This window comes from Protopterus annectens, chromosome 6.part0 (assembly GCF_019279795.1).
Source record: "Protopterus annectens isolate FY-2018-M chromosome 6.part0, PAN1.0, whole genome shotgun sequence".
Lineage (NCBI taxonomy): Eukaryota > Metazoa > Chordata > Ceratodontiformes > Protopteridae > Protopterus > Protopterus annectens.
In genome coordinates this window covers 1627239637-1627260539 of record NC_056737.1, presented here as the reverse complement: position 1 = coordinate 1627260539, position 20903 = coordinate 1627239637, and the positions used below count along the sequence as shown (strand labels likewise).

The following is a 20903-nucleotide window of genomic DNA, read 5'->3' as shown; positions in this document are numbered from 1 at the left end:
TCCCCTTCCCTACCTGTCACTAATGCAGTCCCAACTCAAAGGAACACTATGATAAAATGGAGGAATAGGATCAGATTTAGAAAAGTCGATTGTCAGCTGGAGAGCACACAAAAAAGTCAAAAATGAAAAAAAGGTTTGCAGCAGCCCCTATATGCCCATGAAATATGAGGAGGGCTGAAGCTTCATAAGTATATGTAGTAAGGGGGAAAAGTAACAGTATGTATACCAGAAAAATTAGGCAAGCTAATTTGTGGCTGTATGACTTCTTAATAAAAAAAATGTAAAGATATGAACAAATAATTAAAACTGAAATGTCTTTGCTTTCAGCAGGATTTGTTTTAAACATTTACACTATTTTACAGTTCCTAAAAATCTATTTTGATCACTATGGCCACTGTGAGTTGAATTAAATAACAAGTAATTTTGCTGGTACAGAGCTCAACTGACAAGAATGCTGTGTTAAAAAGAAATCTGTACACTGTTTGAAAAAACATTGCAAACCATACATCACTTGAAGGTATGGTTTAATTGTATTTTATGTTGCTTTGAACAACTCAGACAAATGTTTACAGGACAACTGTCACATCACATACCTTGCCTGTAAATCTTCAGATTTTACAGAATTTTCAATCGACATGACGAAGAGATTAATAAACCAGTTCAGAGAGTATTGATACATAGGCTCAATGTTTGCCAGGTCTGCAATGGAGAAGAACAGAATTGAAGAATGAACTGCAATGGGACGATAACCCATGCGAGTAACATCAATCTTCTTCTCTGTCGCCTCAGCAATTGCTTGCTTCTCTGAGATTTCATTAGCTAGAACCTTGGAGGAAGACAGTATCTTAATGGCAGTCTCGTCTTCTAAAATGTTGCCTTCTGAAGCTGAAAGTACTTCTAAAATTTTGTCTTCGATTTCTTTGAGCTGCCTAAATAATGAAATATTTTGTATTAGTTTTCAGCATCACAGAAAATGCATACATAAATGGCAAGGCAAATTCTAAGAGCTTTGTATACCAAACACAGTATTACATTTGATAAAGAATTATTAAGTGCACACTGCTGTCAAGAGCCAAAATTATTTTTACTAAGGCAGAATTAATGATAGTGACCCAGACTCTCTGGTTATTGTCCACGATAAGATACAAGATATATATATATATATATATATATATATATATATATATATATATATATATATATATACATATATATCTCAGAGTGCTGAAATACAGCATGATTTCATTCTTGTTAGTGGTGTATATTATATGAGATGATTACTGGGCAAGCCGTCAACCAAAAACAGTATCCCTTGTTGTTACTTTCTCAGAGATGCACACAAGTTAATAAGATAGTGGCTTCAAGCTGTTTTCTTACTAAGTTGAAAACGCACTTAGACTTGTCACAACAAGTTTTACCTCTGACATTATCTTACTGATATAGCTGCCAAACTGAGTATTCATCACAAATTATGATAGAGTGGCTTTTTTTTAATTCAGAGGTCATGACATATGAGGAAAGTAAATAACTGGCACAAAAATGTATTAGTTAAATTAAACTCTGTGCATATCAAATCAGGGAACAGTGCCAGTTTGGTACATCTGTCATAGTACTTTATCCAGGTGTTTAAAATACTGTAGCCCACCTGACTCCTAAAACTACAAAATTATCATTCTGTACTTAAACATACCACTGATAGTCTACATTTATTTGCTCAAAAACATTTTTTCAATGAAAAAAGTTCTTTTAGGAAGTTTCCACGTTGAATAATAGTATACAAAAAATCACAGTTTACAAAAAGGAATTTATAAATGGAATACACAAATATATCACCACAAGAAGGGAAACTAACTAAATATGGGCCAGTAATCATGTTTACTGTCTTAAGTAATCACAAAACATGCAGGTATATAGCATGCCTGCATTTATGTGTTAAATGTGGCTCCCTACTGAAAAGTCGACACTCTAAATGCTGAGTGCCGATAACCATTAAAAAAAGACTGAAAACACAACAGAAAAGCGATAATCGAAACTTGCTCTTCTCTTTTAAACTTCTTTTTGTGGGGGGGGGGCGAGGGGGGATCCCTCTCAGGAGTTATATATACGAACTCCATGATCACTATACCTCAGAAAAAAAGGGAATATTCCAAGAAATACCATCTTAGACTTAACATATGCAAGTCCGTTCTTTTGGCCATCCAGTTTCTGTATTTCAGGACTCGCTCTTGCGAGTTACAGTTAATTACAACATACAAATCTCTGTTTCACCTATCTGTACTATCTCCTATGGTGACTCAGGCAGTATATAAAAAGGTGGCTCCACCTCCTTGAACAGTGGATATTCTTTATAGATACACATTCCTCTTTCAATGACCAATCCCATTTGTCCTGTGCTCATTCTTAAATGCAAGATGCTGAAACTTTCATAACAGTACACTAACTGTGCTGGCAAACTGTGTCTTCTACCTTCAAAAATAATTCTGTCTTTGAATTAAAGCAAATGACTTACCTGCTAGTATGCATGTTTTAATCCTGAAAGTGATTGCTATAACCTGGGTTATGTGAAAAAGTTGAACTGCTGGAGATCCTGCTAAGGTAGAAAGGTTGCTTGACTTTGGCAGCTAGCCTTCTTGGGGTGGAATTCAACCACACTAACCATGTCTTTAAGTGCTGGCTGCTAACTATAAAAGTATATCTATAAAGTGTGGTACTGGTTAACCCTTTGTCTTTAATCTTCAATATCTTCTTAACCATAACAGGGGCAAACAAACCATTTCTGCTACACCTGATCTGTGCTAACTGCGCTAATATCTGAGTAACTGCTTTCCCTTTCTAGTTCCTGTTTACAATTGTTCAAATAGTGTCATCTAAAACTAATTTTGATACTTATACAGCCTATTCCTTCACAGCATTATTTTTTGTGTGAAATGGATGATATAGATATGTGCTAGTAAATGGGGGTTTCATATAAACTGTGGACTTGTAGCACCTGTGTGCAGTATGTTTTACTAGTTTCACATCAAAATAATCAGTCCAGGATTCAGAAAAAAAATGTTAACAAAGACATGTAGTGAAAAATCACATCATCAAAAGTACACAATGCAGCCTAATGGTGGTTAAATATGCATTATGAGCAATTAAGCACAGCCAGAGTGAGCCCAGAGATGCATACTAAGGTTTGTCCCTAGCATAAATAGCATACTTCCTGGTAAGATGTGGATACATGATCTAAGTCCATTGGCATTCAGGTAGTGTACTCACAATAATGCATGACATATTACATTATTATTATATATATTATATTATATTATATTATATTATGACATATATGACATATAATAATGACATGCCCAACATTATGTCACTAGCTTGCAACAGGGGCACAGTGAAGAACCGAGACAAGTGTCTCTACAACTTTTACAGTATAAATGGTAAGGAAATGGGTGGACAGGTCAATAAGAAAGGTGAAAGGACAAACAAGGGATCACACAGGAGGATCATGGAAGGAAAAGTTGTATGGGGAGGAGGAGGATTTTTTTGGGGGGGGGGGCAGGTACCCATTTTGTTTATATAAGAAAGAGGGCTGGGTAATGATGCAAGACATAACGAAGGCAGCAGGGGCAGACAGACATTAAATGACAGACAAAAACAGATAGGGAAATTGCTGACAGGTATGGGTGGAGGCAGGCAGACAGATAAAGATAGGACATTTTGGAATAGGGAGTACACTACACAACAAACTGGGGAGGGGAATGACACACAAGCAAGAGGTACACCATTAAAGATGACAGGCTGAAGTCAGAACTGCCTGTTAAGCTGTACAGAATTTAGTCCAGTCAAGCCCAACCACAAGTCAACCACCTCCATGACCACCCTTGTGGCTGGGCCTACCCACTGATGGCAGGATGACCAGGGCCAAGCAACTGTGTGACTCTGAAAGTCACACAAGGACATAGTCCAGGTTGTCAACCAAGGTATCCAGCCACACATCCACCACACCCATCACCAGACTCTCTACTTTCTGCTGGGTCAACCAACATGATACTCCAGCTCCTTTATGGGAAGATAATGGGGTCCAATGGAAAATATCCCCACAGGCTATCAGCAAACCCTCCAGTTCTCCATGTGGAGCTTTGTTACCCTACACACAGGTTGCCTTGGAGACAACTGGAGACCCAACATGTAATTTTGAGGCAGGTGTAGGGTATGGTAGATGGTACCATAATACATTCATCTCTGCAGTCAGCATTACAGAAAATATAAACAGAACCAGGAAGAAACAAAAGAACAAAGGAAAACAAACATTAAACAGATGACAGTGATAAAGTGAAACACAAAGCAAAAGCAATGGTTGTGCTACACCACTTTGCACTACATTAAGCTGAGCAATGGCAACACAAAAATTGATAAACAGGTCTGGGTCACACCTATAACAGAACAATGTGGACTACAAGACAATATATGATGGGAGATATCCTGATATTGGTGTGTAGAACAGTATATGGCAGTCAACTGTATTGAGTGGAATGAGCAGCAAGGCTAGGCTAATCTGTACTAATGAACAGCACATCTTTGAGGTTATGGGCAGTGTGCCATCAGTGCTGGAATACTCTCACAGGGTGGCACTTGACCACATATGACAACCCCAAATACTGGCAGGAATACACAGGTAATGCACAATTACTGTTGTAATAATGCATCCTGACAAATGTTATACTGAGTGCATTGCTACACTTCAGCCAAGCATTTGCTCTCTCATGGTATACCAGACATTAGTGACATAGCTGTGGGCTGCGGAAAAGGCAGTTAAAAAGTACGGTATGCAAGACTGCCAAGGTGTGTGTGGAGCACCTGCATGGTGCTATGTAGATTTGAATAATATAACAATACCAACAGATAGGGTACTACCACACAGACCTACAACTGTAAGAGCAGTATGATTTCACGGTCTTGAATATTTGTCAATAAAAAGGCCAGTGCCATTACATGCACAAGCTGAATGACACATAAAGAAAAGCAAACCTAAGTGCACTGCTGAAGTGTACGTAAACCATACCTGTAACTACTGGGGATGTTACAGCACAGTGAAACTGAAAGCACTGCTAAGGTTACAGCAAACCTTATCTATAACAAATGGTGCAGTTAAACCTATGCAAAACTAGGAGCACAGGTGACATTAATTAGCATTATTGCAAAAATGCAGTTAAATAGGTAGTAGTGCACACTAGCTTTATGCATATCCAAATGCCTGGACATGTATGCCAGCCTTCTCTGGCTACCCCATAATGAAAAACAGTGGAAAAAACAGCATACCTATGAACATCAAAAACTGGAATCAGGTATTCAATAAAGGCCTACAAATGTAAAAAAAAAATAGTTATGTACTCACCACAACATTCCATCTCATCTGTGTTGTCCATTTTCATTTTTTTCTCACATGTGGGTTTGGATCCGGCCCTCGGATCCGACTCGGCTACTGCAATAGTTCATGGCAACCAAAAAGCTTTAAGCATCCTCTCTTACACATAATGCCTCTTTCCCAATCACCTCAGATCATGTTTGCTTATAATCATAGAAAATGAGAGAATAGGAAATTACCTCAAATAAGAGTAATACCATTTCTGTCTTTCACAATAGCCAATAAACAAATTTAGGTCAACTCTCTCATCCAGAAGCCAAAAAAAAAAGGAACAGAGGGATGGCAGGTGGGTTTTTTGAAGAAAAAGTGAAAATGGGCACACAGATGGAATGTTATGGTGAGTAAATAACTATTTTTATCTGATGTCAATCTTCATTTTATCCTCACATGTGGTACAGAGTCTCAAGCTTCCTTTTTCCTGGTTGAACTTATGGAAGGATATTCTTCAGAACCACTGAACCAAAGGAGGCCCTACCCCTAGAGATCAAATCTAGCTTGTAATAAGCAATAAAGATATGAGGGGTAGCCCGGTTTGCTGCTGCACAAATCTCATCTATGGATGCTCTAGACTGAAAAAAACGAAGTGGCCACTGCTCTAATGGAGTGAGCTCAAACAGGTTTTGGCAGCTCTAAACCTTAACTCCTGTAAATATAAAGGATGCAGTCTGTAATCCATTTAGCTATAGTCACCTTGGTAACTGGAAGACCCAATCTATTTTCTCGGAAGGAGAGAAATATGTGACTTTCTTTTCTTATGTCCTTTGTTCTATAAAGGTAAAAACTTAGTTGTCTATGAATATCTAGCAAATGCGGCACATATTCATGTTTACTGGTGAAGTGTGGGAACAAAACTGGCATATTAATGGATTGGTTGATAGTACTTTCTGAAAATATCCTTGGTAAGAATGAAGGATTAGTACATAAAGTGACCTTGCCTTTGTGACAGATCAAATATGGTGGTTTGGGGTGGTTGCCGTGGTGCAGCGGTTAGCGTTGTCACCTCACAGCAAGTGGCTCTCTGGTTCAATTCTCAGCCGGGGTGCCCATTGTGCGGAGTCTGCATTTCTTCCCTGTGATCACGTGGGTTTCCCTCAGGTGCTCAGGTTTCCTCCAACATTCCAAAGACATGCAGTACGTGGAGTGGACACACTAAATTGCATGTAAGTGTGAGTGCGTGTGAGAGTGAGTGGTACTGATGAACTACCATGGCAGGGCTAGCCACCCAGCAGTGTAAACCTTGGCTCGAGACAATTGTCACTGATGAACTGACACCCTGACCCCACGTGCAAAAATGGGAAAAAGGGGTAGAGGATGGATGGATGGTTGGGATGACAATGCCTGAATCTCAGAAATTCTCCTTGCAGATGTGATGGCTACCAAGAATATAGTTTTCCAAGAGAGAAATTTAAGCTGGCAGGTAGCTGCTGGTTCAAAGGGAGGCTGTAACATTTTCTGTAATATCAAATTTAAGTCCCAAGGTGGTGAATTATCTTTATATGGAGACTTGAGTAAAAAGGTTCCTCTCAAGAAGGCTTTGCATAGCTTATGTGAAGTAAGGGAGGAACCAAATGTGCAACTTAGAAATTGCAGCTAGCTGCACTTTTATTGTAGAATAAGCTACCCCCTCATTAAACAGCTGTGCTAAAAACTCTACAGTAGTGTAGATAGGAGCTGAAAGAAAATCTACATTGTTCTGTTAAGACCAGTGTATGAATCTCCTCCATTTACTGCTACACAACTTTCATGTGGGAGGATAGCAGGATATGGTGCACTGGTGAAGACAGCAATAGGTTGTCTGGCTATCAGCGGAATTGGAGACACCAAGCTGTCAGTTGAGGCATTCCTGTTGGCTGTGACAGGAGGTCTGGAATTGCATCCAGAATCCACGTTTTTTTCCATAGGTGGGGCCAAAGAAAAGGAAACCAGATTTGTTAATGCCAATATGGGGCAATGAGGATTAATTCTCTCTTCAACCTGTTCACTTTCTGAAGAAATCGATTAATAGGGTTGGGGGAAAGGCATATATAACAGACTGGGCAGCCAATCATGAGTAAGAGAATCCCTCAGGGATTCCCCTCTTTGGGGGGATATGGGCAAAGTATCTGCTGCATTTGTTGTTCTGAGAGGACGTAAAAAAGTTGCAGCAAGGCTGGCTCCATTTGCGGAATATGTCTTCCGCAACTTTCCCATTGAGGAACCACTCTTGAGGCATAATAATGGGCCTGCTCAACTTGTCTGCTCTCATGTTCGACTTTCTCGGAATATGCGTTGCTACCAGAAAGTGGTTGGATATAATATCGCCCATTGCCATACTCTGAGTGCCTCTCAACATAAGGGATATGATCTGGTTCCCCCTTGCTTGTTGATGTACCAGACCACCAACATGTCGTCCGACTGAATTGTAACTGTCTTGCAAGAAAGAGCATTCTGAAAGGATTGCAATGCTAGTAGCACCGCTCTCATCTCCAGGACGTTTATGTGCGACTTGGCCTCTGGAGTAGACCACATGCCTTGGACTGTTCTCACCAGATAATGCCCCCCCCCCCCCCCCGTCTGGGAAGCATCAGTAGTCACTGTTGTAGAATATGAACGGTCAAAGCATGTGTTTGAGGGAATTGAGTATGTGACAGTCTGTATGTATTAAAAAGTATTGTTTACTTTGAACTTTGAGTGAACTCTGAGTAATGAGAAAATGCTGAAAAACAAGAGTCTGCCTGAAAGCAGGAAATGTGCCTTTTATGGAAATGCATCTGATTTTCTTTCTTTACCCAGTGATATGATGATGTGAATTGTCTTATGTTTATGGGTAAATCTTTGACTGGTTAATTGCCCTGTACAATGATCTAATTGGTTCCTTTTTATATTTTTGTACTGTCAGCAATATCACCAGTATATAAGCTTGTTTATTCCTTTGTTCTGGGAGTCTCCCTGGTGCTTTCCATGAGGCTCCAGCACATGTGTACTGTAGATAATAAAAAACACTGAAAGAGAGAAAGAACTGTATCTGTCTTCATTCTTAAAGTATTCTAAGAAGTAACAATTGGTGCCGTTTACTCGGATCAGAATTGGGAACAAGTTGCAGCAGTCAGGAAGTGGAAGAAATACTGCTAATGAAAGGGCCCATAACAGATTTTTCTGTTTTTGCAGTGTTTCTTTCATCTCTCTGCGTGCCTTAAAGATTTGAAAAAAAAAAATAAATAAAATAATTTTTTTTTTATGCAGAGCGAAATATATCATTTCTCTCATTCAGTTGTTTTAAGGTAAGTGGCATGCATTTCTTCTTTGCTATTAGGTGTGCAGTATGAGAGTGGGGTAATACGGAAATACTGGTGTCATAAGTATGAAAGGAGGAATGATAGTGGGGAAAAAAGACATTTATATAACGCCTTAGCTAAACCTGTGTTAAACAAGTATAGCTTACTGAGTGAAAATCGGAGTGAGTGCGGGAAAAATAAATGAGCCAGAAAGAGGTACACCAGCTGGTTATATGTTTTATCATGTGTCCGGGACAGTTGTATGTTTTTAAACCAGCGGATCGCCCTAACTAAAAATGACGGTACCCTTGCCTTTCCTGAAAATGGTAGCTTTAATAAAGATATATTGATTAATTTGCAAAAGAAGTTAAAAAAGAAAGGAAGATTACCAGGGTTGTGTTCGGCAGCTTTTAATGATTGGATGTGTGAAGCTAAAGAAAGGGAAAAGGATTCGGTCATCAGTAGTCTTAAAGATAATCAAAAGAAACTAAAAGAGCAGATAAAGGAACTGCAACATACTGCGACTAATCTAGATGTAGCAAATGGTAAACCCTTAAAGGTACCACCCTTTAAAGGATTATATCCTGTACAAGAATTAAATAAATTACAAATAACTGAATCATCTGAGGATGATAACCCCTGGTTTCCCCCACCCCCTACAGCTCCTCCACCGTTATATCAGCCCTCACAGGTTCAAGATGGGGCAGTGAGCTCTACAACAGAGGGCGGAGGCCGGCTGTGAGAAGAGCAGACCGCACTAGAGTCTGGAAGCGGAACTCAGGCAATGGGAAGTCAGTCTAGTAGACTGCTTATATAGCGACCTGACCAAACAGAAACCCCAAGTAAATCATCACCTAGATTAACCCACTCGAAGACAAAAAAGCAGAAAAGAAAGGCTCAAATGCTTTTTGACCCTAGGCCTAGCCAGTCAAAAAAATATTATAATAAAAAAGCCGTATATTTACACAAGGAAGATTTACAAACAATGTCCAATTATAATTGAAGACAAAGACGATTACAGTGGACCAGATAAATCTAATCCGGACTCTGACTCTGAATCGGGCACCAGCCCATCAGATGAAAAGAGAGTATTTCCATTGAGAGAAGTCCCAAACCCAGCCCATGCTAGAGATGTGGGACAACCAGCCACAGTAGTAGTGCCTAGGGCATGGTTGGCAGTTGATTTTCAAGCCATTACCAAATCACTTCCGCCTATTCACAATAACCCAGCAAAGTTTCAATGCGTACTGGCAGGACATATCTGTTTGCAAAATCCTACCACAGAAGAGGTTAGCGCTGTCCACCAATACGCTTTCCCAGCCAATCTCATGAAACGTATCTGGGATCATGCTAATGTTCCTACACCAATACCAAAGCACAATATGCAAGGGGAAAATGGATTTGAAACGGTTAGACAACATATAGTTGATTCTATCACTGTAACTGTGCCACCTACCCCCAATTGGTTGAAAATCAAATCAATCATACAGGAAGAGGATGAGCCTATAGATGAATACTTAAATCGAATCACTGAAGCCTTTGAGGCATATTCTGGGTACCCTGAGCCCACCGAAGGACCAGCACAAAGCGGACTGTCAGCCGCCTTTGTGTATGGGCTACGCCCTCAAGTAAAGGACAAGTTGAAAGAAGTATGTTTAAACTGGCCTAGTTTGGGCCTGCATGAGTTAGTCTAACAGGTACAATACCTCTCCAACCATTTAGCTAAAGAACAGAAAGATTTACAGGAGAAATTAGTAAAAGCACAAATCCAAATGTGTAATGTTTTTGGTCAACGGGGTAGAGGGACAGGAAGGGGAAGAGGGAGGGGTGGATGCCAAGGACCTAGAAATCTGAATAGACAAAATTGGCAGGGCACACAGTCGGCTCCACCCCAAAATTCTAGTAATCAGATGGAATGTTTCAACTGTGGCCAATCAGGCCATTGGAAAAATGAATGTCCATATTTGGCTGAGCAACCTGCACCATACACAGATACATCACAGAAATGGAATTCTAATTGGACACCGTCCAATCGACAGCAACCTCAATGAAGGTTCCCTGAACAGAAACAACAGCAATTGTGTCCTTTTATTCCTGTGGATCAGGATGGACCACATGTAATGTTACTGGTTAAAAATAAACCCTATCCATTTTTAATTGATACCAGAGCAACTAAATCCATGTTAGCTGGCAAAGCAGCCATGAATGTTCCCCTCTCTGACAAAATAACTAGAGGGGTGGGTGTCTCTGGTATACCTATCGAATACTGCAAAACTATTCCAGTCCAAGTCACCTTGGGACCTCTACAGGATAACCATGCATTCCTGGTATGACCTTCAGCACCTTTAAATCTTTTAGGAAGAGATTTGCTTTGCAAAATGGGGGCTACCATTTTTTGCACAGAGGACGGAGTTTATCTCCAAGTATCTTCAGACCAACAAGATAGTACCCTAGCAGCTCTGGATGACTCTGCCATCTTACAGGCGATGTGTATTCAGCCAAATTCTAGCAGAGATGAATATTTACATTCCCTACCCTCTCACTTGTGGACTACTCATGACAATGATGTCGGATTTTTGACCTCAGCTACTCCTGTAAAAATAACCCTAAAACCAGGAGCAAAGTTACCGCGAGTGCCACAGTACTCTTTGACGACTGAGGCTATATCTGGTATTGCCCCTGTTATTTCTGCATTGGAACGACAAGGAATCATATTACCTACCACAAGTCCATGTAACACCCCAATATTACTGGTGAAGAAACCCGGCAAACAAGCTTACAGATTTGTGCAAGATTTGCGGGAAGTTAACAAAGCTGTTTTGCCTGTCTTCCCGATTGTACTAAACCTAGCTACTATTCTAAGCTGTATCCCACCAACTGCAAATTGTTTCACGGTGAAAGATATCTCATCAGCTTTTGTTTCTAATCCAGTGCATCCCGATAGTCAGTATTTATATGCATTTACCTATAAGGGTCAACAGTATACTTGGACTCGATTGCCCCAGGGATATGTAGAATCCCCAACCTTATTCTCTAGAGAGATGCATAGACAGTTACAGGATCTACAACTACCATCACGTTCTGTTCTAGTTCAATATGTAGATGATATCCTTATAGCTACGCCGGATTGTAACTCACGTGGGGAAGATTCCCTTCTGGTGTTAAACTTTTTAGCTACGAGTGGATTTAAAGTAAATAAATCAAAATTACAATTTTGTCAGGAAAAGGTGCAATATTTGGGACATATTATTACAATGGGTTCTCGTCAAATACTCCCAAATCGTATAACTTCTATTCAAAAGGCCCCACGCCCTATAACACGGAGACAGCTTCGAGGATTCCTTGGCCTAGCGGGATACTGCAGACAATGGGTACCTAATTTTTCGGAAATTTCAGCCCCCCTGTTACAACTTTTAAAAAAAGATATCACAGAACCTTTATCCTGGACATCACACCACAATGAGACTTTTTAGGCTATAAAGACAGCCTTAGTAAATCCTCCAGCCCTAGGATTGCCAGATTATTCAAAACCATTTGTTTTCTTTTGCTGTGGGTGAAACAAAACTGGCTTGGGTCTCTTAGCCCAGCAGCACACTGGAGGCTACCGGCCTATTGCTTATTATAGCACTCAACTAGATCTGGTTGCCTCTGGGTACCTAAGCTTGCTTACGGGCTGTAGCAGCTGCTGCTATTTTGATTGACATGGCAGCTCTACTAACCCTGGGACAAGAAAAAATATTAGCAGTCCCACATGCAGTTCAGGCATTACTTTTAAAAACAAAAACACAGTACCCTTCCAACGCATGCCTTACTAAATATGAATTGAGTTTAATAAATAATCCCTCCCTGCAAGTCATACACTGCCCACCACTGAACCCTGCCTCTTTTAATACCAGCATTGGATGAGGGCGAACCACATGATTGTGTGCTTGTAGTTAGCTCTGCTCTTTCTCCTACGTTACACTTGTATGACGCTCCTTTGCAAAATCCTGATTTGATTCTTTTTGTTGATGGATCCTGCTTACGAACAAACTCTGGAGAATTCCAAGCAGCTTGGTCAGTCTGTACACCGACTGAAGTTTTAAGATCAGCACGATTAACCCTAGGCACTTCCGCACAGGTTGCAGAACTAGTGGCACTATCAAATGCATGCAAAATAGCTAAGGACAAGTCTGTCACTATATATACTGACTCCCGCTATGTGATTTTGGTATCCTATGGAAAGAACAAGGGTTTTTAACTTCTTCCGGGTCACCCGTTAAAAACATTTTTATATTAACAACCTGTTACAACATTTATTGTTACCATCTGAAACTGCTGTTGTAAAATGCGCAGCCCATCAATCTAATGACTCTTTTGAAACTAAAGGCAATAATTTTGCTGACTGGGCTGCAAAACAGGCTGCTCTTTCACAAACTGTTCAGGGACATTTTTTGCAGCCTCTACAACCAATAGCTTCATTTGATACTACAGTGTTGAAAGCTTTACAGACTGAAGCTCCAGAATCAGAAAGAAAATCATGGCTGGCTCAAGGTTGTTTTAAACGCTCTGATCTCATTTGGCAACATTCAGATGGAAGACTGGTCTGCCCAGTGTCCAAGTTAAATTCTCTTATTAAAGCATATCACTTGCCAGCTCATGTTGGGGTACAAGCATTAATAAAACAAATCCAAAGGATTGGTTTGCCCTGGGACTTTCTGCTTCTGTACAGCATTATTTGAGCATGTGCTCCACTTGTTTACAGTATAACATTTCAAAAGGCACAATGGCTCCCACACAACCACTGCTAAAACCATTGGGACCATTCTGCACTTTGCAATGGGATTTTATTGAACTTCCACCTTGTGCTCGTTTCAAATATGTTTTAACTGTTGTTGATGTTTTTTCTGGGTGGTTAGAAGCCTACCCATGCATCAAGAATGATGCTATTTCAGTTGCTAAGAAACTTTGTTATGAATTGATACCTCGTTTTGGTGTTCCCTGTCAAATATATTCAGATCGTGGAACACATTTTACTGCTCAGTTAATTGATTCACTTTGCAAAATGTTAGGCATCACTCTCAAATTTCATTGCCCATATAGACCACAGGCATCAGGTATTACTGAACGCATGAATCAGACACAGAAAACAAGACTGGCTAAAATTACTACTGAAATGGGCCTCACTTCGGTACAGGCCCTACCTCTAGCCCTACTCTCTATGAGAGCTCAAGTACATCCTACTTAAGGTCTTTCTCCTCATGAAATCCTCATGGGCCGCCCTATGCGTATGCCCATGACTCCACCACCACCCTTTTTTGAGTATGATGAATTTGATCATAATATTCTCCTGTATTGCACTTCTCTTGTTTCTTTTTTACAGTTTCATCATCGTCAGGTAGCAGCAGCTCAACAAACTCCTGATCCTTTCCTGTCCTCGGCACTACAACCAGGAGACTGGGTATACGTCAAGTCAATCTCTCGAAAAACAGCTCTTCAACCACGTTGGAAAGGGCCCTTCCTGGTTCTACTGACCACTTCTTCAGCAGTTCAAATACAAGGCTCAACCACCTGGATTCACATATCACATGTCAAGAAGGTAATCCCGTCTGAAGATCAGCAACCTCTACCTTTCGTTAGTCCAAATTCTCCACCTATTGCTACTCACACTCGTAGCCATACTATACCAGTACCTGAAAATGCCTGAAGTTTATCCATTTGCACAAACTCATCAAGCGCAAACACCATTTCCACAAAAGTACTGCACAATGATTTTGGTGATTATTCTTGTTGTTTTGATATTTTTACTGTGGCCATTTTTATTTCCTGCTTCAACTACGACTCATACCAAACGAGCTGTATGGCATCCACCTTTCAATACCTATCAAGCCATTAAACACGCATATGCATCATCCCTCAACGTCTCAGACTGTTGGGTTTGCACAGCTATTCCTACTGTTCATGGGGGATTGATGCTAAATATAGTCCCTTTAGGAGTTAATGAAACCTGGACAAATTTGATCTACAATGCATCAAATGTTATTTCAAAGGACAAAATAGCATTACAGTTGTCCCTCCATCAAAACGGAACTGTGTGTTTTCAAAAACTAGGTAAAACCAGAGTCGGGTGGAGCCATTGTAACAAAACAGTGGTATATAACTGCACTGCAGACAATTCGGGTTGTGTAACAGATTTCTCACCTATAAAAAGACTTGTTAAAGACTCTATAGCTAATTTTTCCCAGAAAATAGAAATTGTTTATTCGAAAATATTCCAAGGACTATAGGACGCCGGGGATTGTTTCAAACCTATCAACATCACCATTAAAGTAGAAAATTGCTATTTTGTGTGCGGAAGAAAAGCATATAAATGGCTACCAGGAGACTGGTCTGGTAGCTGCTTCCTGGGCTACCTGGTTCCCGCTATTCGACATGTATCTGCATTACCTAAAGGAAAAATTTTAAATGTTCGAGAGGTTAAGAAGCCTGTCAATCCTGTAGGTTGAGTTGATGCTTCATGGATTTATCATCATGACTTAGCTCATGCTAGTACCAAAGGTCTGTCCCATATGGACTTGGGTGATGACGTCATATCATGGGCTGGTATAATTCTGTCATACGGAGCAGTGAAATCAATTTGGGAACTGAGAAAGCTATCTAAATTGCTTGAAATACTAAGCAATGCTACATTTTCTGCCTTAGAACTAGTGACTGATGAATTGACTGCTATGAGGGCTGTAGTACTCAAAAATTGTATGGCCCTTGATTTCACCCTTGCTGCGAAGGGAGGAACTTGCTCTTTAATCCAAGAGGAGTGCTGTACGTTTATTCCTGATAATCAGCATGAAATTGAAAGTCATCTTAAACTGATACAAAGAATTTCTGAACTCTCAAAGGCCAAGGAGGCCGATGGTTCAACATGGGCATGGTTAACCAACCCATTCTCAGGTTGGGGAGGTGGACTGTTGAAGCTGATTTTATTAATTGCAGTATTAGCAATTGTTGCTTTTCTTGTCTTATTTCTAATCAAAGCACTGATCTTGAAATTAATGTCTTCAAAAACTGTGAAAAAGTGCCTAATTTTTATATGCCTGCAACTATGAATATAGATGATAAAATGGCAATGTCTTCAAATAATGAAAAGACCAGTAGCATGGTTATGCTAGAATTGGGACAAATGTATGATAGGTTAAGTGATGATGCTTACACAGCATCAAATGGGGGATTGTAGAATATGAACAGTCAAAGCATGTGTTTGAGGGAATTGAGTATGTGACAGTCTGTATGTATTAAAACATATTGTTTACTATGAACTTTGAGTGAACTCTGAGCAATGAGAAAATGCTGAAAAACAAGAGTCTGCCTGAAAGCAGGAAATGTGCCTTTTATGGAAATGCATCTGATTATCTTTCTTTACCCAGAGATATGATGCTGTGAATTGTCTTATGTTTACGGGTAAACCTTTGATTGGTTAATTGCCCTGTACAATGATCTAATTGGTTTCTTTATATATTTTTGTACTGTCAGCAATATCACCAGTATATAAGCTTGTTTATTCCTTTGTTCTGGGAGTCTCCCTGGTGCTTTCCATGAGGCTCCCATACGTGTGTACTGTAGACAATAAAAAACACTGAAAGAGAGAAAGAACTGTATCTGTCTTCATTCTTAAAGTATTCTGAGATGTAACACTGTGGACCTGGATAGTGGGGGGACAAAGGGGCAACCTTGAGTAAGCTGTTCTGAGTGAATCCACCATAACAAATCCCTCTTGCAGTTCGTAATCCTTGTTGTGGCTGACAAGGGTTGATGAAGGATAAACCACTGTACCATTAGAAGCAACTGTAATACTCTCATGTGAAATCTTGCTAGTGGAACCAGTATTATTGCTGCTGCCATAGAACCCAAAGACTGAGGTACTGTTTCAACATATACCCTTGAACTGTGTATTAACTTTCTAACTTGATATGTTATAGTCACCACTCTTGATGACAGAAGACATGCTACCATCTCAATTGTGTTTATGTTTGCTCCTATGAAGTCCAATTCTTGTGAGGGGTCTAGGTTTGCTGTTTCATAACTTACTGTAATATCTAATGAAGAACAAGTTCAAAGAACCATGTCTTTTGCTTCCAGAAGTAGATGCCTGGTCAGGGCAGTGATAAGCCAGTTGTCAAGATATGAAAACACCTGGAGTCCTTGCTGTCTCAAATGAACTGCTACTACTACCTTACATTTGGTGAACACTCTGGGGGCTGTAGTGAGGCTAAATGGCAGTACTATGAACTGGTAGTGACTGGCTCCCAGCCGGAAGTGCAAATGACTTCTGGATTGTCTGTTCTTCTTTATATGGTAGTACGCATTCTGAAGGTCTATAAAATATATCCAGTCATCCTTTCCCAAAAAAGGAAGGATGGACTGAACCATGACCATCTGGAACCTGCTCAGCTGAACTGATTTGTTTAATCTGCTGAGATCCAATACTGGTCTCCAGTTACCTGTCTTTTTTTTGGTACCAAAAAGTATCTTGAGCAAGTACCACATCCTCTCTGGTCTGATGGGATTTCTTAGGTGACTCTTTTGTCTAGCAGCTTTTGTATCTGTATGGCTACTTGCTCCCTTTGACTGGGTGGAACATCGGGGTCTTTTGCTTTGAGGCACTGGATGGGGAAAAGGGCATATAGTATCCTCTGAATATAATCCTCTGTACCCATTTGTCATTTGTAATTTTAAGCCAGGCTGTCAGGTGTAGGGAAAGTCGACCCCCCCCCGGCTGCCACCAGAGAAGAGCAACTGGGCCTCCATTTAAAAGCGCTGGAAGGGTCTTCCAAAGAATGCATCTCTGGAACCCTGATGATGCTGAGCACCCCAGCTATAAGAACAGCGTCTTCCATCACTGTTCCCTCTTCTGCCTCGGGGGGGGGGGGACTTTCACCACGTGCTTGAGGAAATGACCTTTGTGATTTTCTGAACCATATTTTTCCACTGCTCCTCTGTTTTTTTTTTAATATGATCTCTGGGGAGTGGAAAAATTAATGTCCATGGCAGAAAGGGTCTTCCCACCTTTGTTGCACCTGGACACCATATCGCTAACCTTTGGGCCAAATAGAGAAGTTCTGTCAAATGGAGCGTTGAATAATAAAGATTTAAAGGACTCGGCAAAGTTGCATAAGCGCATCCAGGCCTGCTTCCTCTTACAGATACCTGAACCCACAAGCTCTACTCGCCCTTTCGGCTGCATGCAAAATGAGCCTTATGGAGGAGTTTGCAATGGAATGTAAGGTGGCCAGCTGTGATGTAACTGAAGCCTGTACTTCTTCAGACATGGCTCTTCAGTGGGTATCTGAGAGCTCCTTGATCAGATCCCTCTGCAGTCTAGTAATATAAGAAAGATAATTCAGGGACATCAGGACAAAGGTCACTGAAGAAAACACATGCTTCCCACATCTAGCCATCATCCTAGAATCCTTATTAGGAGGATGGATAGTAGAACTCTTTTCCACAAGTTATTTCTTCCTGGCTGCCAGCACGACCATGGCATCTACTGGAAGACCTCTTGACCAAAATTGTTTATCTTCAGGCACTGTCATTATTTTATTTGGTCTGCAGGGGGCTGGCTCAATGGAGTCTGGAGCCTCCCATGCCTGCTGAGAGATCAACTCAATGAGCTCATCGGCAGGTGGGGTTACACAGAAGGTAGACAGGCAGGATCCAAAAGCTGCCAGGTACATTGACTCCTCCAATGAGGGATTGCTGGGCTTCCAGCCAGTTCTCTGTTTCAAAATCTCTAGGATGTCCCCGAAGGAAACATCATCTGGAAGTGACCATGGGGTTCCCTCACCTTCATCGAGGTCAGTATCATCAGGGAGAGATTCTTCTGTGGAGTCTAGGTGTTTCCTCTTACACTTCCTCTTCTGAAGAACCTCCTCCATGGGGAGTACTGGGGAGATATCGGAAGAGGAGGAGGAACACTCATGGGTAGACTGGGTCTTCTGGACCTGCTGTCCCTGAGGGTGGTCTGATCAAGACACTGGGTGCAGGATATGCAAGGTGGAAGACTGCGGATGTGATGGGGCAGATACTGTCTGTGTTGCCAAGGCAGACACAGCCCTCTCCAAAGGCCTTGACAGCTGACTGACTCCAAGAAATACAGGATCCCCGATCTGAGAGGGCATGCCTCCAGTTCCGGCCACTCTTGAATCCAGAAAACAGCACTTCTGAAGCCAGAGCCGGGGCCAGGCTGATCCAAGCCAAGGTTCCAAGACACAGGTATGAGTCCGAAAACTTCAGAGTAGACCCACTGTCTCAGACCCGACAGGGCTGCCATGTCTTCACAAGCTCCCTGGCTCCAAGCGGCCCACAGAGTTCAGAGCAGAAGTCTGAATCGAGGTAGGAAAGGATTTCGGATCTGATTCAAACAATATCGGACTAATCAGATCCAAAGGCTCTGAAACTTCCAGGGAAGTCAGAAGAGGAATTGGAAGAGGGGAAGCAGATGCTAAAAACTCCTGATCCTTGGGGTGGGAGCCAAAGGGGAACTTGCAAAGCCCTGTGCCCAGAGAATCTTCTTGACCATCCTCTCCACACCATCTTCTGGTCGAGCGGGTTGATGACAGCAGTGGTGACTTTGGTCTTTCCAGGAAGGGCAAAGATATTCTGGATGGCACTGGGTCAGTAGAAGGGGAGTACAAAGTTCTAGGCAAAGACTGAATGGTTTGAATGGATTTCCCATAGGATCCAACAGCAACTAACGCAACCTATCCTTGGGTGCAGAGAGGCTCAGATCTGAAGCTGTTGCATCCAACTGGAGAGTTCTACAAGTCTTCAGATCCAAGAAGGACTTAGGATCTAACAATTTAGCTATTTTTGGAGAATGCTCCAAATGAAACTTTGGAGCAGTAGAAGGCCTTTTCCTTGCCTTGTCTGAGTTTCTAGAGGACAGGGAGGTAAGCAGGGCTGGACTGTTCAGACTTGGATGAATATTTTTTCTTATGTTTTTTATTGGAGACAGAAATGGCCTCCTCAAAAGAATACGGCAACATACCCTTCAGAATTAGGTTATTACGGTGTTCCATGAGGGCCCAATGGTTGAATGCCTTAAAAATGTTGTATTCCTCCTGTAAGTGGAGTGGGCCCAGACAGTATACACACAGCTCACGTGAGTCACTTAAGAGAATTTTGTGACCGCATTTGGAGCACTTTTTAAAGCCAAATGGCTTATTCATTTTATCAGTCATATCCAGAAAAATAAAGAAAGGGTAGTTTTTTTTTTTTTTTGAAAAGGGATACCAGGGAAAAAAGGGGGCAAAAGGAGAGGCACTCACCAGGAAAGGTCAAGAGAAAGAGACTACTAATGATAGTAGTCAAGCAGTATGTCAGTACAAGTTAGACAGCAAAAAACTAACTAAAAAAAAGTATAAAGCAGAAATTCAATAGACAACATTTAAGTTAAGGAAAGTGTAATAGAAAACTTCATAAATTTAGCAAAATATCCACTTAACTACCCAAGAGCTAAATGAAGGACAACGTCATCACAAAGTAGTAAAGAAGATCTGAGGTGATTGGGCAGAAGCATTATGTGTAAGGGAAGGTGCTCGACAGCTTTTTGATAGTAACAAGCTATTGCAACGGCCAAGTCAGATCCGAGGATTCGGATCCGAACCCACACGAGGATAAAATGAAAATTGACAACATCAGATCCAATAATTACATAGTCAGACAAATTAGAATTTAAGCTTGTCTCCCTAATCATTTCTACACATTCTCATTCCAAAAAAGGAAGACAATTTGGAGGTCACCCACCATAAATAAACTCTACAGCAGGAGGAAAAAAACTGTTGCAGAAAAGGGTGAATTCCCAAGACTGGAAAAACTCCTTTGTTAGCCTCAGCATAAAACTGAGATCCATCATCAAATCCTCTAAAGCTAAAATTGCTGCAGATTCTAAAGACAACCACAAGGCATTCTATAGTTATGTCAAGAATCTACATGGCAACACTCAGATCTGATCTGAGTTACAGCACAATGGGAATACATATACAGAACCAACTGATATTGCCAACATATTGGCAGACAGGTTCAGTGCGAACTTTACCCTCCTTTCACCCCCTAAAGGGCCTATCACAATATCTGAGGAATGCCAAGTCCCTATTATCACAGCTACACAGGTAAAACATGCACTGTCCAAAGCCAAGAATACAGCTTTCATGGGACCTGATAATATCCCTGGCTGTGTTCCATATGAATTACAAAGT

The 20903-nt window shown here is 41.0% G+C and overlaps 1 protein-coding gene across 1 annotated transcript in view; it reads right to left on the bottom strand.

Annotated features, from left to right (window-relative positions):
• DNAH7 (dynein axonemal heavy chain 7) overlaps nucleotides 1-20903 on the bottom strand; it is a 4771155-nt gene that overhangs the window by 1121417 nt on the left and 3628835 nt on the right. The window contains exon 47 of the mRNA XM_044073696.1: nucleotides 594-929. Within this exon, the coding sequence (XP_043929631.1) occupies nucleotides 594-929 (336 nt within the window). The remainder of the gene's footprint in view (nucleotides 1-593; nucleotides 930-20903) is intronic.